Raw genomic sequence first — 18,200 nt, 5'->3', positions numbered from 1 at the left:
TCTAAGTACTATGTATATCTGCCAGGACTCTCAGTCTTTTTGGAGGGTCTCTGGTACAGGCCAATGTCAGACGCAGTTTGTGACTGGCCCTGAGTACTCTGTTTGTGGCTATCAACAACCCTAGGCTTGAGGTCTCCTGTACTGGGACTGGGTACATTTGGACAGTGCCAAGATGCACACCAAAGTCTGCTTTTCCAAGGCATGGGTCCCAAAATAGCTCAGGCAAAGATTCAAAGCACTCTGAGGTCTGCCTCTGCCTGCAGGCTGATTAATCTGATTCTCTTAATGAGCCTTCTGGCTGTAGAAACTCCTCTGGGCAGGGCAAGAGGGCTTTCCAGGAGGGTGGGGCAGTTGCTTCCCCCCTTCAAGCAAAAGCCAAAAATTTTCTGCTGGAGAAAGATGTCCCCCACAGTCTGGGTGAATGACTTGGCACAGGAATCCAGATAGGCATCCTCTGATCTCACTCTCCAGAGCCCACAACCCCAGACTCTCCCCATACAGATCCAGTCCACTCCATTACCCCTCCACCGGAGTCCAAGGTGAGTGGCTGCACACGAAACTTTGTGTTGGCTTTTTAAGAGGGTGCCTGCATTTCCAGCCATCTCTCCCTGGCAGCTAGAAACCTGGCTGCTTTTCAAGCCAGATGTTATGTGGGCACCTTTCTCAGTTCTGGTGCTCTTGGCTGGGAAGCCCAGCCTGGGGTTTAGGCCCCAGTATCCTAAGTGGGAGCCCCCCACAGCTGAGCTACCCCTTAGGACCTTCAGCTGTTGCCTGTGGGAGCCCAGCCAGCCCTCTAGTCCGCACTTCCTACCAGTCTTTATGAGGGCTCCAGTTTTCTTCCTTGGTTATGAGGGTTCTCTCCAGCTCGTCTTCAGGATAGTTTTTTTATGTTTTAGTTGTAAATCCAGATTGGTCCTGGAAGAGTGTAGCTTCCACTCAGTCAGTTGCCATCTTGGAATCTCCTATTTGTGTCATATTTAAACCGGGTCTAATAGACAGAAAACTATGTCTTTTGTGGACAACATATATTATGTCTCATTTTTATCTTGTCAGAGAATCTCCACTTTTTAAATGAAGCATTTAATATATTTATATTTAAAGTCATTGTTAATTTTAGTTCTACTGTTTGCTATTTGTTTTCTATTTGTCCTCTCTCTTTTTATTTCGTTTGCTTTTTCTTTTTGCCTTTCTGTTGATTAATTGAGTAGTTTAGCTCTCTATTTTAATTTCTCTATTGGATTTTTATCTATACTTCCTCATTTTATTATTTTTAGCAGTTGCTCAAGGGATTACAATATGCTTCCTTAGCTTATCATGACTACTTAAGTTAATATTGTACAACTTCACATAAAATATATGAACTTGCAAAAGTACAATTTTGTATATTTCCCCATATTTTGTGCTTTTTTTGGTCATACATTTGCAAATTATATATTTTAAATAATTCACATCTATGTACATGGTAAAACCCCAAATTTATTGTATTATTTTTACTTACAGAGCCAGTAGACATTTAAAAAAATAAAGGAAAGGCCACATATTTTTTTCTTCTAATTACCATTTTTGGTGTTCTTCATTTATTCTAGTAGTTATGAGTTGCATCTAGTGTTATTTCCCTTTCAGCTAAAGAAACTAGAATTTCTTCTAATGCAGGTATGCATCAAATTCTTTCTTCTAGCATTAAATTCTTTCAGATTTTAGTTTTTTGAAAAATAAATTCATTTTGCTTCTACTCTTTGAAGGATTTTTTTCCTCTGTATGTAAAATTCTGGGTTGATAGTAGTCCACCTCCCTACCCCCATTTTTATTTTAAAGATAACTTTGTCTTCTAGTACTCATTATCTTTAATGATATGTCAACTGCCATTTATATCATTAGTTCTCCTGTGTTAAATATGTAATTTTTATAGCATTTTTTAGGATTTTTTTTTTCTATATTTATTTTTAAACAGTTTGACAATGATATATCTAGTATAGGTTTTATTGTATTTATTTTGCTGTGAGTTCATTTAGATTTGGTTTTTGTAAGTTAATGTTTTCCAAAATTGAGAAATTTTGGGCCATTATTTTTTTAAAATATTTTTCAGTGCTCTTTTATCCTATTCTCCTGGGACTCCATTTACATACCTCTTGATATTATTCCTTAAAGTTTTATTAAATTTTTTCACTTTTTAAAAATTTGTTCATCAGATTGGAATTTTATTGATGTGTTATCAGGTTGACCATTTTTTGGTCTGGTGTTGAACAAGTCCAATGTATTTTTCATTTAGGATATTGTACATTTAAATTCTAGAATTTTCATTTAGTTCTGTTTCATTATTTCAATTTCTATGCTGAAATTGACCATTTGTTTTCTAATTGTAACTGTTTTCCATTAAGTCAAATAAAATATTTATAATAGCTTTTTAAATACATTTTCTTCTAATTCCTACATCTGACTTATTCTGTGATGTTTTTCTATTGAACACATTTTCTTCTTGACTCTGAGTCCCATTTCCTTGTCTAGTAATTTTTCTATCTGCCTAGAAATTTTTAAACTTACATCGGATATCATTGGTGATATTTTGCAAAAATTCTGGAATTTGTTATCTTCTTTTAAAAAGTGTGGCTTTAATTCTATAAGATCATAAAATTGCTGGAAGTGGTAATTTTATAAATATGTCCTTTGGGTTTTATCCTTATTTTAGAGAGAATTCCTTAATCCAGGGACACAGAGTAAAGTAAATGTATGCTCCTTTTGAGATTTTAATGAAGTCTGAGCTGTTTATCGATTTCCAAATTCTGTCACCCCTGCATTAGGAAACAACTAAAATTTCTACTCTGTTTTTTGTCCGTTGCTTTCCACTGCACTCTGTCATGTTCTTTATATGTGTACAGTTAAAAGATTAGCCAAGAATTTCAGAGGAGTTTAGATCCAGAATTTGGGTTTCCCCTCTCTGTTACTCCCTTCTTCCTACACCCCATTCTCTGACATCCAAGCCAGAATTGTTTTCTTTTCCCCAGAGCTCATACTTGCTATATGCAGGAGGATTAGTCTGATATAACTATTCTGGCATTATCAGAACAAATCCCCAAATTTATTCTGTTTGGGCACTGGGGTATTTTGATATAAATTTTTGGCTGCTTCTGCCATTTTTTTTTTTTTTGCATGATTTTAACAACCCAAGTCACACTGAACTTTTTTATGTACAATAGCCTTACTGAATATCTTGTGACAAGTATATAGAAGAGGTGTTTACAGTTCAATAATATACGTGACTTTAAATTAAACAGTAATTATTTTTTTTCTTAAAAATATTTTGAGATATTTCTGTTGACTACTTTATTTCACAGAGTTCCCAGTTTCACTTCATCCTTTGATTCTTTCTTCTCTGATTGTTTTTCCTTCCCTCTCTGTCTCGTTTCATTTCATGTTGAAATTCTTCCTCCTCCCCTTCTTCTTCTTCTCCTCCTCCTCCTCCTCCTTCCTCTTCCTCCTCTTGTTCTCCTCCTCCTTCTTCCTCTTCTTCTTCCTCTTCTTCTCCTCCTCCTCCTCTTTCTTCCTCTTCTTCTTCCTCCTCCTCCTCTTCTTCTTCTTCTTCTCCTCCTCCTCCTCCTCTCTCTCCCTCCCTCCCTTCCTCCCTCCCTTTCTGAATCCCTGAGAAATCCCAATTCTTCTTTCCTACAGAGCTTTCACCAAACTTTAGGACCTTTTGAATATTTTAAATTAATGGGTTTTTTTTTGTACAGCCACCATCCTTAAAACCAGTAATTGTTTCAAGTAGCGTTTGATTGGTGACCTTTGTTCATCAGTCAGCATTGGTGACACTTTCTTCTTGAAATTTTTGTGTGAATCCATGCATCTTGTTCATCTGTCCATTAGTTTGTTCACTTATTCATTTATTTGTTAAACAAATATCTCTTGGGTATCCATGTGTGCCAGACATTATTGGCTTACTTGCATTTTTTATGATTTTTCCCTCATTTTACTTCACTATCCATTTAACTACTGAGCTTATCATCTGCTGTTCTGACACTGTAAATATTAATTTTAAATGTTCTTTCACTCTCATGATTTCAAAGCTTATATATAAATATTTATCTTAAATTGGGGCTTTTTTCTGACCTCTTATGCTAACCTAAGCTTCTCCACCCAAGACATTCTATCTATCCATGCTAACAAGATATAAAGTAATATTTTATTTACTCCTATCTATCCTCAAGTGAATCCCTACAAACCAGTATGTCTTTCTCATTTCCTTATCAATATTAATTGTTCAATTTAGTCTCCAGATGTTAATGTAATGGTTTTAATAGACAATTAACTCTACTATGTAATTACTCCCCTAAGAACTGCTTCATATGAACTATTTTAAATCACAGTTGTCAGTTTTGATAGATATTCTCATGAGATAACTTGCTATGTATAGTTGTCAAACTAATGACTGTAAAACAAATCAAGTCACTTTACCTCCAAATAGGACAAGTATAACCTGCTTTCCTTGTACTGTCCTCAAAAAAGAAAAAAGACTTTTACTGAAATATTTTAATAAATAAGTTCTATGTTCACTAATACTTGGTTTAAAACTAATATTATTGCCCTGGGCCTGTGTGGCTTAGTGGGCTGGGCATCATCCGGTGCACCAAAGGGTTGTCAGGTCGAAGCCCAGATTACGGGCTCAGTCCCCAGTAGGGGGAGTACAGGGGGCAGCCGATTGAGGTTTCGCTATTGATCGGTGTTTCTCTCTCTCTCTACCCCTTCCTTTCTCTTTAAAAATCAATAGCAAATCTTAAAAAACCACACAAATATTACTATAGCTCTTGTTCATACAATTTTGGGTCCCTAATTGTCTGTGTATACACACATTGGGACAAACAAGTTAAAAAATTTTTAGGAAATCTCAGCCCTCCTGATAGACAATTCCTCAGTTCCCTTTCATGCAAATGAAATATGTTAAGATGATTTAATTTGTCACACTAATAAGTGTGCCAACCCGTATTCTCAGCTTTGTAGTATCACCTAAAATCATATTTATGTAGCATATTTTGGTAAATACTATTCCAGCCACTCCGAAATCCACCTCTGGATTAGGCCAGAGTGCCTGAGAGAAGTGTACCTGAACTAAATAGGTAGAATCTCTGAAGAAATAGTTTTACAAAAATATATTTGATAATTATCCTGCCCACCCACACTTAGCTTTTTTATAAGAACGAGCTAAGTTAAACAAAGTTATCATTTACCAGGTAAGGATGCTGTTGAAGACATTGTTCATTAAATTACATCGTCTCCTATTTATGTCGCTTTGGAGGGCAAAATATATCTTTGATCTCAGTACCAGAGATTATTGCATTTTTCTTGATTACTTAATTTGTCTTTATTGCCACTGAGATTTATATTGTTGATTTTTTAATATTATATGCTATAACACCCAGAGCCAAATCATAACTTACTTCTACAAAGTACACAGCATATCTATTTTATCTATTGACTGAATTCCTGGGTTCATCCCATTTGTTACACTCCTTTTCCTCTCTGACCAATAAATCATCACATTCTGCCCATATTCTTTTGCCTTTTATTTAACCTTTATTCCTAATTATCCTTTGCAATCATTGTAATCTGCACTGTACTTCATATATACAATATCTAACCAGTTTCTATCAAGTTTACTTTTTCTTAAAAACTAGCTACATGGAGTTTCAGTCCTTTCATTGTTTATACCTTACCAATTAATCTCTGTTGGTGTTCACTATTGGCTACAATAGTCATCTAAACTCATTTCTCAAACTTTCAATGCCTTTCAGTAATGCCACACTTGATGGCCCCTTTTTTTTCTTATTACTTCCTTAGACTTTCTTTTCTCCAGTCTAGTATACTTTCTAGCCCTTAACAAACATTTCATTTCCTTTTATATATCTCTTGTCATATTCAATATACTTAAACATCTTTTCTCTCACATCTCTACTGATCCTGAGTTGTTCTTTCAGGTTATAGCTACCAGATCTTCTCCTTCCTTTGAGCCTTTTCTTTTGGCATTACCTGTTTGTGCTGGTTTCAGTTAGCTAAATTACTTTTTATATGTGTATGAAAAGGAGCAGATAACGTGCCCATACCACTCAATGTGAATGTCCAGTGAATTCTCTTAATTAAATTTAAGTTAATGCAAAATTTATGTATAGTATGCTGAAATTTTCTTTGCACTCAACTTTGAATTTCTATTTTAATTTTTATCCATGCTGTGTTTGTTAGTAAACTGTACTTTTGTTTGTATATGCTAAGATTATATATTTGTTCCTTATGTTTCTAAAAGGGTTGTTGATTATTTAAAATCAGTAGAGACAAAAATATTCCTAATAAACTAAGAAAGATTGTGTGACTTTTATAAGTTTTATAAATATAAATTTTCATACATCTGTTTTGCTTAAAAGAGAGTACATCTGTGCTTGAAGATAAAAATATGGAGTCATAAATAATTAAGGAAACTTGGTCTCCTATTTTAGTATATTTAATCAGGTGAGCAAGAAGTCAATAAAACTACCATCAGAATCCTATTATAAAGGTTGGCAATTTCTAATAGTTGATATTTAGAAATTTAGAGAATAATTACGTTTTACACACATTTTCATCCCCTAAGTGGAATCTACGCAATAGTCATTAAAACTGACATGCATTTAAACCTGGAACACATTGTACTTATATAGACCTACAGACTTTTATTTCCACCATGATGAAAGTATTTCACCAATAAGAATAATTTATGAATAAAAATATAATTTACGGAATACCTTGGCAGTGAATGTTGATCGCTTCATCACAGTTCAGTCATGTTTAGAAAATCTAAGCAAGCTGCATGATTACTCCAGGAAGCATGGAATGATGTGTTCAAATTAGTACCATCTGTGGATAGAAAAAGTTGGAGGTTTTTAGTCATTCTTAAAGAATGGAAATCTGATTCTCCATGCTAAAATGAGTGTAATCCTTTTTGTATCTGTAATTCAATAGGGCAGTTGCTTTGAAATAGTCTAGTTCAATGCACAGTTCATCAAAAGAGAAGATACTGGATATAAATGAGGGTTACTGCTGGTCATTTATGAGTGATTCTGAGGTAGCCTTGTTAAAATAAAATTGTGTGCGAGTTATATATTTGGCTTCAGATTAGATTTTATTTCTGCTTCATTGTTTTACGTACATTTGATTGAAAAATATGGACAACTTTTTTTATTACATGAAAACCAAAGGACTTTCAATGAAACATAATTTAACCGCACAGTCAACATTTATTGAGTGCCCATGTGTCAGCACTGGGGGCCTGTTCAAGGTCCACCACTGTATCCATCACAGGGAAGGCAACTGTAATTTTTGTTACTCTTTCTTTAGCCAGATTAAAAATAGCTCTTGCATGGGCCTTGTTTCTTTGTCAAGTTAAAATACTATCTTATTTAAACCTTTACTTTTTTGTAACACTTTTTTGGATAATACAGGAGTCTGTGGATCAATATTAACCTGCTGAAAATCTTTTTACTGTGCAACCAAGTTTGCCATTAAAGTTTCCTTTTTTAAAATCTGAACATTTAACGGGGGAAAATGTTCCTCATAGAACCATGGACATCTATTAATCTCTCCTGCCAAAATAGGGAAAGGGTAGCCCTCTTACTTCTCCAGTTTATTGGATAGCTAATGCATCCCTCCTCTCCCGCCATTAGTTGCTTAGTAAATGCTAAGTAAAGGAAATTGAAACAGAAGGGGTGCTTGGTGGTGGACTCAAAGGACCGGGAAATGTCTAAACTATACTCCCTGGCTCTCGTGGGGAAAGAGCAGAGTCTATGGATTAAATGCAAATGAAAGTCTATCTAAAACTTCGCAATCATCCCCACTGCACTTAGGATACAACTAAAACTTGAATCCAGTCTAGAAGGCTCAACATTATATGATTTTGGCCTACATCTGCAACTTTCTATCTATCCAACTCCTTGTACACTCAACAGCCTTCTTTAAGTGTTCCCAAAGTGCCACACTCTCTTCTCCCTGTCTTAACATATCCTGCTGTTTTTCACCTGGGAAGCTACATTTTGTCTGTCAGGTGTTTGTTTTGTTTGTTTTAATATATCTTTATTGATTTCAAAGAGAGGAAAGGAGAGGGAGAGAGAGAGATGGAAACATCAATGATGAGAGAGTCATTGATCAGCTGCCTCCTGCACGCCCCCTGATTGGGGATCAAGCCCACAACCCGGGCATGTGCCCTGATTGGGAATCGAACCCCGATCTCCTGTATCCTAGGTCGATGCTCAACTGCTGAGCCACGCCCGGCCGGGCTGTCAAGTTTCTGATCAAATTATAATTAATCAGAAAATTCTTTCCTCATCATTTAAATCAAGTCCCTGTTATACCCTTTTATTCATTTGTTCATACAATAAAAAATACTTATTAACTGCCTCCTTTGTTCCAAGCATTAATCTGGACCTTCAGGGACACAATATAATAGGTAAATGGGCATTTGTGTGTGTGTGCATGTTCATGCACACACACACACATGCAAGCATACATATATTTGCTCAATCTTTTTTTTTTTTATAGAAATGGATGCAGAATCAAACCCTTTCTAGATCTTTGATATAAATGTTGGAGTGAAGTGGAGATGAAAATAGGATTAGGCTTATTTGAGGTGGGTTTTCAGTGTAGATATAGGATTTATAGGAAGGTAGATATCAGTTCAAAATAATGAAGGCTGAAGAAACCAACAGAACTATCTGGAAATAAATTTTAAAATGAAGCCTTTCAAGATGTTGAGTTTCCCTTTGCTCTATATATTTAAGTAAAGACTAGATAGAGATTGGTAATTTTTTAAAGAATGTATCTTTGTTGATTTCAGAAAGAGGAAGAGAGAGAGAGAGAGAGATAGAAACATCAATGATGAGAGAGTCATTGATCGGCTGCCCCCTGCACGACCCCCACTGGGGATCGAGCCCGCAACCCCGGCATGTGTCCTGACGGAATCAAACCTCAATCTCCTGGATCCTAAGTCAACTCTCAACCGCTGAGTGGCACTGGCTGGGCGAGATTGATTATTTTGTAGAGGGAAGTTATATTAGTTTTCTTTTTCTTTTATTTTTGTCCTTACTTTATTTTATTTTTTTCTCCATCACCATTTATCCCCCTTATACTTTCTTCCACCCCTCTCCCCCCAGCAATCACCACACTGCTGTTCGTGTCCATGAGTTCCTTCTCTTTTTTTCTTTTATGCTCAATCCCTTCACCCCCACCGCCACACCACACCCCACCAAAGCTGTCTGCCTGCTCTCTCTGAGTCTGTCTCTATTTTGCCTGTTAATTCAGTTTGTTATTAGAGTCCACATATCAGTGAAATCATGGAACTCGTCTTTCTCTGACTGGCTTATTTCACTCAGCATAATGCTCTCCAGGTTGCAAAAGGTAAAGTTTTCTTCCTTCTTACAGCTGAGTAGTATTCCATTGTGTAAATGTACCCTAGCTATTTTATCCACTCATCTACTGATAGACATTTGGGCTGCTATGTCACAAATTATCACAGACTTAGTAACTTAAAACAACATCGATCTATTCACACACAGTTCCATAGATCAAAAGTCTGAGCACACTGTGTCTGGATTCTCAGAGTCTCACCGCTAAAATCAAGGTGTCAATCAGCTGTACTCTCCGATGGAGCTCAGGCCCTCTTTCAAGCTCATGTGGTTGTGGCAAAATTCAGTTTCTTACACTTGTAGGACTGAGATCACTATTTCTTGGCTGGCTTAGCCAAGGGCTGCTCTCAGCAACTAGAGATGTCCTGAATTCTTTATTATGTGGTCTCCTCCTTCTACAAAGCCAATAGTGGAGAATTTTGTGTGTGCATTGAGTCTAATCTCTTGCTTAAAATATCTTACTTTCTCTTTTATAGCAAACCAAAGAAAACTTTCTGCTTCTATAGGACTCATGCTATAAAATCAGACCAACTGGATAGTCTCTCCCTATTTTAAAGTCAACTTATTTGGATTCTTAGTTACAGCCGCAAAATTTCATCGCATCGGCATCTATATCAGTGTTTGGTTGAAAAACTGAAAGAAGTTGAGTGTATAGGGGTTGGTAATCTTGGGGAGGCATCTACCCACATAAAGGTCAGACATAAAAAGACAAGTTGACCAAGATTATCTCTAACCTTCTTTCACATTCTGACTCTGTGACCTTCTGATTGATTTGCCTGTTCTATGAATTCAACCACCAAACGCGATCTAACACCTTTCTTTTCTCCTATTGCTACCATCTTGTTTTCTTCTTTCCTGAACAAATCAAATGGTCTACGAATTTCTTTTCCTCTTCCGCAACTACCAAACTGGACTTGAAAAAATATACTTCTGAACACCTTATTCTAACAACCTGATGGCTCTCCATTGCCTGACAAGCTATCTGTAAGTCCCTGTGACAAAGTAGGTCCCCAGGCCATTGTGCAGTGTTTCTATTTGTTCCTGCCAACATGAATTATACACTACAGTCAAACTTGGTTTAGATCACGTTACCCCCTGTTCTAGAACCTCTACCTTTACAATCAGTGAAATTCCATCTCACATGCCATCTTTTCTCTTAAAGCTTATCCTGAACCCCCAAATCAGTCATATTTCTCTGTGTTGAAATTTCTTGGAAAACATGTTTTTTCTTCAGTAGTCTGAATTCAAACTTAGTGGCTGAGGGGTTTGACTAAGTTATGGGAATTCCACTTTTTAGCCAATTCTAAAATTTCCTCTACAAAGGTAAATTTTTCTTAAAATGTAACTCTTCTCTAATTGTTTTTCTACATAACTAACGCTAGAAGAGGGAGGGTGTTGTAAGTAGTGTATCACTGTTCTGTTATGCTCCATTAAAGGTTAATGTTTGCTTAACTGCAGTAATATTTGATGATAAATATTAATATTTGAAAACAGAGTAATTCAGTCTGGTCAATTGAATCCAATGGCTCTAAGTAATCTCCTACTTGTTCTCCATTGCATCAGACTTTCTTTTTTCTTCCAGATTTAGGCAAATATGCATGCAATATGTCTGTAGATAATTCAGTGAAAATTTAAGAAGAAATCTAAAATTTTAACTCAAGTCTAGACCTCTCTACAGAACTCCAGACTAATGCATCTATACACTACTTTACATCTCTTTCTGGATATCTGATAGGCATCTCAAAGTAAAAGTACTAAAAAACAATTCTTAATCTTTCTCTCCAAAGTTTACTCCCCCCACAATTGTCCGCCTCTTGGTTAATAGCAACTTCATCTTTCTTTTTGCTCAATCCAAAGAACTTAGAACTTTCCACTACTTCTCTGTGTCTTAGTCTGTGTATTAATATCACTGTGCTGGATGATATTCTAGAAGGGGTTTTGTTAATTCTAAATGTATACAAGATAAAATAAAAATCAACTAATTATATAAATTATTAATTCATTTAATAATCTTGTTTATTTTAAATTATTTTATAATCAACATTTACTATATATAAGATGCACTTGTGTCTGTCTAGACATTTAAATATAAAATGTCTGTCTTTGGAACTGAACATTGAAACTCAGACCATACCTAGGGAAGGGCATAGGATTATATGAGCATGCAGTTTTCTTTTGTACTAGTGCTTGTATATGAAGCAAAAGTTTATATTGTAAGTGAATTTGGAAGCAAAATTAAGAATAAAAAATAATCACAATTATTTTGTCTTCTACCTTTGAACCTGTGGTCTCTGAAGCATCACCTAATATTAATCTAAGGGCAATTATGCCACTAGGTACATTATAAGAAGTATTTTTAAATCTAATTTTTTACTTCTGTTTACAAAATGTTTGGTAATTCCAATTGCTTTTTATTTTTTTGTCTTTAATTTTTAGTTCCCAGTGTTCCCACAAATATTGCTTTTTCTAATGTTCAGTCAACTAGTGCAACATTGACATGGATGAGACCTGACACTATCTTTGGTTACTTCCAAAATTACAAGATTACCACTCAACTTCGGGCTCAAAAATGCAGAGAATGGGAACCTGAAGAATGTATTGAATTCCAACAAATTCAATACCTCTATGAAGCTGACCTAACTGAAGAGACAGTATATGGATTAAAGAAATTTAGATGGTATAGATTCCAAGTGGCTGCCAGCACCAATGCCGGCTATGGCAATGCCTCAAGTTGGATATCTACACAAACCCTGCCTGGCCGTAAGTTTTGTCCTGTATGTGTATATATATTTTTGCATTCAAGAAAAAGCTCTTTAAATACTTTTCATAGAAATCACTCAAAGTGTAGGTAAAGATTGCTCTTACTATTTAAATTTTATATATTAAAACTAACTGCCCTACTTGCTGTGACAACATTATAAACATTAAGTAAATAAAAATTTTTCTATTCTTTCCTTCTGAACATTGTCTATATAGAATTGTGATGGCTTTCATGCAAATTGTATGTGTGTGTGTGTGTACACACATAAGAGCATATCACACATATATCCATTTGTACATATATATATCATTATATATCATACACTGATTTCTGTTGTAGTCTATATCTATATGGTGATTTCTACTTAATTAAATTGTGTGTAAATCACTGAACATAAAAATCACTGAGTTAGTACACAAACTAACTCATATAATAACACATTTACTTTAAACTTAATTGAATATCAATGGGAAATTTACTTTCTGTCATTATTAGGGTTTTTCTCAAATTTACAGAGTTGTGTGAAGGTCCTACCAGTCTTCTATTGCAACAAAGCTTTACCGTCTTCTCTCATGGTCTGTTATTAGTCTATACTGATTGATTTCAAGAACCCTTTGTCCATCCCTGCATTTTTCCTTCACATCTGTAGAATATGAAGCCAGGCTTTTCAACCTTTTCAGTGACTATAGGCTTAGACACACACACGCGTGCGCACGCGCACACACACACACACACACACCACGCACTCACAGTAGCTCAGACAGATCTGTCTTCCAGCAACTTTTCAGTGTGTGCTTTTCACCTGTATGAAATTCTGAAGCAAAGACTTACCCAGGGTCTGACTCCTGGCTTGAAAATGGAAGAGGGGAAAATACAGAGAAGAAACACAAAATAATCTCTCAAAATTGTTTTTCCATCTACAAATATATTAGGACCTTTACATTCAAATAAACACTCTTTAAAGGCTTTTCCAGAGAAATCACTAAGTGTAGGTAAAGATTGCTCTTGCAACTTTAGCTTAGTATTTTAAAACTAACTTGTTACCCTGCTTGTTTAGACAACATTAACCATAATTAAGTAAATATTTCTATTACTTACCTGGAACATTATCTACATATAATTGTGATAGTTTCCATGCAAAACAAATAAGTTGTAAATCAAGTGCTGCAAGCCAGAGCTCTGAGAAATGGCTACTCTGTCTTTGAAATGCATTTCCTGCCCCAAGCCCTTCAGAGCAAATTTTAGATCGCCAGGTCACCCATCCCAACACCATCCCACACAAGCCCTCTATAATATGGGGACCTTATGTTACCATCCTTCTATCTTAACCAAGACTTTTGCTATGATCCATGTTAAATCCAAATCACATTTTCTTTAAAAAAAAAAAAAAATTGGTACCTATTTGTAGAGCAACACACATGCAAACAGATTTGCAGTGATAAATGGATGCTGTTGTAGTTCTTTTATAGACAGTAAAATAAGCTTTGATCTAGAGGCTTTATTTTATAGGTCACTAAATGTGTCTCTTGTTTCTATTTCCCAGAGCACCTGGCATAACGTTTGTATAGTAAATGTCCAATAGATGTTTGTTAATGCAATTCAGTATTTGAGACAGAATCTGGACAAGTCAGCCTTCAACACGATTGTCCAGCCTCTCCTCTTTGTAGCACTTTGGCTTTTGGTTTCTGTAAAATCTGCCCTTCTGGGTTTTTTCCTACCTTTCATCCCCCTTTTTTTTTAACTCTGAGTTTTAGAGTGCCAAGAGATAGTCTTCCCTCCCTCAGTATATTCCTCAGTTGTATATTCCTGGCCCGTTTATTTATCAACATACAACCCCTAGGAGATCCCGCCTTGTGCCCTTATCCTGTCCGATGGCTTTAAAGTGTACTTATATAGTGATTATTCTCAAATATGTGTTTATTTCCAGCTCTAACTGCTCTTCAGAACTGAGATCAATATATTTACCTGACCAACTGATATCACTGGGCATGTGTGTCCAATATACCTCTCAAAATTAGCATGATCTAAGCCCCAAACCTTCCCATCCGCCAGTCTTCCCTCCCTCAGTAAAGTGCACTATTACTCATCCGGCTGCAGGGAGTGAAAACCGAGGCAGTGCCCTTTCCCCCTCAGCCCTGCCGCCTTACCGCATCCCCGCGTTTGCGTTGCTACCATATCAGTCCCATCCTCACGACTGCTACTGTATTAACCCTACTGACCTCCTGAGCTTTCAGGCTGATCTTTTTAAACCTAAAGCAGATGATGTCACTCCCCCTTTTAAAAGCCATCCAATGAACTCCCATTGTTGTCAATAAAATTAAAATTTCTTAACATGATTAACAAGAGCCCTGCATGACCTGGCCCTTACCTATCACTCTAAGCTCATCTAGAACCACTTTCCCACTTACTCTTACCTTCCACTCACTGGACATTTTTTCTGTTGCCTCAACACAATAAATTCCTAGAATTTGGACCTTTGCACTCTCCATTCCTTTTGATTGGAATATTCTTTTACCTTCATCTTCCCATGACCAGCTTTTTTATAGTTCATACCTCTCCCTAAATGATTCCAGATCAGTAAAGCTAGGGATTTTAGATGCTTCAGCCAGTAAGAATAAATAAAATCCTAAGTGCAGATTTGATAGAAAAATGGGCATTGGCTCAATGAATAAACTTTAAAGTCCCAGGGGCAACTGGCAGTTACTTGAAAGGGTCAGACAGGTACCATAATGAAAGAAGCAAGCTGATATAAGGCAATTGGGAGTGGTGGCAACCATGGCAAATTAACAGAGAATGCACCGTCTAAAGGGGCAGCCACCACTCACCTCTGGCCGATAACTCTCCTATAGACAGGCTGTGCTATTAGGAATTCTGATGTTTTCAACAGGGAACTTAGGGCTTTTAAAATGTGAAAACACTAAATTTCTTGTTTGTGACAGTTTTTATTTTAATTTTAAAACATTTAATTGCTCAAACCAAGCACATCAGTAGCCTAGATCTAGCCTGTGGGCAGCTAATTTTTAATCTTTTGTTAAATAGACCTTGCGTCTGTTTGTCTGTTGCCGCTAAGGGTTTCCGCCCTGTTCCTTACAAGCATCTCACTTGGGTAGCACCTGCTTCAACCTGCTGCTCTGAATGAGGAGGCAGACTTCCTGAATGCACCGTCTCTTCAGGCACTCCAGACACTATGAGAGAAAATGTTCGGTTAGCATAACTCAACATATAACGTGATCAGTTCAGAATCTGGTAAATGAAACTGGGAAATTGGATTTTTAAAGAATCCTATGTTCTTAATCTGAAAATTTGGGAGTTGTTCCCCTTGACTGCCATTCCTTCCATACAGGTCCCTCCCATTCCTGCCTCCTTTAAGATCTGTGGCCCACTCACTAGAATGTGGCTATTTTCTATTCCCTACTACTCTATTTTGCCCACTCTGATTTAAAGGAATAATGGGAAAATATTTCAAATATTTCACAATCAATGTGAGTTGAAAAAAACCCCACACCCTTATTTTCCTAGCATTACCAGGATGTCTCTCTTGGTCACTGGTGATTTGTATGTGTTTGTTCTGGTTCAGTGCAGAGAGTAATCTTGGTGTCTCCTCACCCCAGTTTCCAGGGCTTCACTTGATGACTAATCTGCAGAGGGCCTTTCTCATGGGGGACCAGGTCATCTTTCTTTTACCTGGTCCTTTTTTTCTCTCTGGGTCTAGAATCTCATTGCCACAGTTTTAATTTACCATCACAGAATATTCGAGCATAAAATGTCTATCTTTACTTAATTAGATTTTCTATGGCACTCGTATCCCTTGTTTCATTTCTTTATCTTTGAGAGATGATTTTCTACTTTGCTATTTATCAATAAAATAGAAAAAAATTTTTTTAATTTTCAGAGGATACATGGGCATTTGCCTTTATTCTACTGTGATTAAAAGAGAAAATTGAAAATATTTATATACAGAATGGAGCAAAAGTAGGTTTACAAGTGTTTGTATAGAAAATAATACAATAATTAATAAATAATAATATAAGACTAAACTGTTTTGTGTACTCAAAATTGTAAATCTACTTTTGCCCCACCCTGGATTTCAGAATTTGTAATAATACATATAACTTTTCTTAGTGTTTTCAAACCTACTAGCTTTTCATATATGTGTTCGTATATCAGTGGGAATAGTAAGTTATGTTAATTGTGAAAGTCCGGAGAATGAGTTGGTTGTTCTTTTAGTTTCAGGAACTGAGGAGACATTTTTCTAAACATAATATTTGAATTTCATAATAGTACAGTAAAAAAAAGTTTTATTATATTAGGCCAAGTAGAGATCATCTGATATTACATTTGGTATAAAAGACACTACATATATTATTACAAAATAATATATATGGTGAACTAACATATTGTATAAGAATAAAAGAAATTAGAACAGTCAAGCAACAAAAATCTTGAAAGCAGTAATTGCTTTAAAATTAAAAGTAAGTAATGCTTAGATGTTGATTCTGCAGACCAAACACACGGAAAGTGTAGACATTTTGCAAACATAAAAAATAATCTGGAAGGAGAAAATTAGTAAGTTTTGTATTATCTATCTATCTTTGATTTTTTAAAAATGTTGTTTAGTAATATATGAGAAGATAAAATTATGAAAGTGAACAACTTATTTGAATAATAGAAAAGACAAAGCTACAATATAAATTAGCACAAAATTACTATTTCAGATATGTGTATTTTATGCTAATGACATCCTGTTAGGTCCAAGCTCTTAGCAGAATAGAACCTCTTATCAAAACCTGGAACTTCTTGATAAGGAGCTAGCAATTGATGGCTAGTTTGAAATCAAATTATTCACTTTGAGTAACTTGAATAAAAGATAACTCAGTTTGTATAATAAATATTATTTTTAAATGTTCTACAATGGCTTGTAAAATTAGAAAATATGTTGTATTTACTCCCTGTGAGCTAGTAAAGAAGAAAACCCAAATTAAAGATCCAGGGAGCAGCCCGGCCAGGCGTGGCTCAGCGTCTGAGCGTCAACCTGGGATCCAGGCGATCGGGGTTTGATTCCCGGTCAGGGCACATGCCTGGGTTGTGGGCTCGATCAATGACTCTCTCATCATTGATGTTTCTGTCTCTCTCTCTCCCTCTTCTTTCTTCTCTCTGAAATCACTAAAGATATATTTTTTAAAAATATATTTGCTAAATGAATGACTACATGAATAAATACATTAAAAAAAAAAAATTATCCAGGCAGCAGAGTTAGAATGCAAGCCGAGAATTAAATTGAGTTACTTTCTGAATCTGATCTACCACTGTACACTAGGGTGAGTAAAGAAAACAATATTCAGCCAACACAAGCTAACATTTCTCTCTCCCACATATTCTGATCTAGACAATTGAAGCCAAATTGCTATTCTCCTTAAGTCATCTGCGTAATAGCCATAACTCTCTACTTCATGCTGAGTCTATATAGATACAAACAAGCACAAAAATTACAAATGGAGAAATATTTAACTTGAAACATTAAAATCTTGCAGATCATTTTACTAATCTCTTATTTTTCTGATTATCCCCATACTCAAAAGCAATTTGAGTTGTGCTGGGGGAGGACTATAGGCTGGAAAGCTGCTAAGTATCTCTGTGGTACACAGTAGGTACTTACAATGTTGAGGAAATGTACAACTTTAAAAGAGTCTGGGTGTGAAATTAGTACGGAATGAGTTGGGACTCTCATAATGTGCGTCTCCTATGGACCACCAGGACTGGAAGACAGCAAGGAAGGAAAATTCCTGGGGTAGCACTTAGGTTGTGAAAACCACAGGATACCGTACTCATGAGGAATTTTAACTACCCAAACATCTGTTAGGTTAAAAAAATTCAACAAAACATGCCTCATCAAAGAAGATTCCAAGGAATGCAACTTTATGATCTAAAAAGAAGAAAAACCAAATAGAGGGCAAAGTATACCTTAACATTTTTTAGAATAAGAAATTGTTAATGAGCTATTCGATTATTTTCTTTGTGGTGTA

The 18,200-nt window shown here is 35.8% G+C and overlaps 1 protein-coding gene across 1 annotated transcript in view; it reads left to right on the top strand.

Moving 5' to 3' along the window:
- Positions 1-18,200, top strand: part of PTPRQ (protein tyrosine phosphatase receptor type Q) — a 237,961-nt gene that overhangs the window by 140,069 nt on the left and 79,692 nt on the right. Inside the window, exon 44 of the mRNA XM_087814520.1 lies at positions 11,853-12,176. Within this exon, the coding sequence (XP_087670646.1) occupies positions 11,853-12,176 (324 nt within the window). The remainder of the gene's footprint in view (positions 1-11,852; positions 12,177-18,200) is intronic.

Source organism: Miniopterus natalensis, chromosome 2 (genome assembly GCF_054644295.1).
Source record: "Miniopterus natalensis isolate mMinNat1 chromosome 2, mMinNat1.hap1, whole genome shotgun sequence".
Lineage (NCBI taxonomy): Eukaryota > Metazoa > Chordata > Mammalia > Chiroptera > Miniopteridae > Miniopterus > Miniopterus natalensis.
Note: the sequence above shows the minus strand (reverse complement) of the source record. Positions and strands in the feature narration are given on the sequence as shown.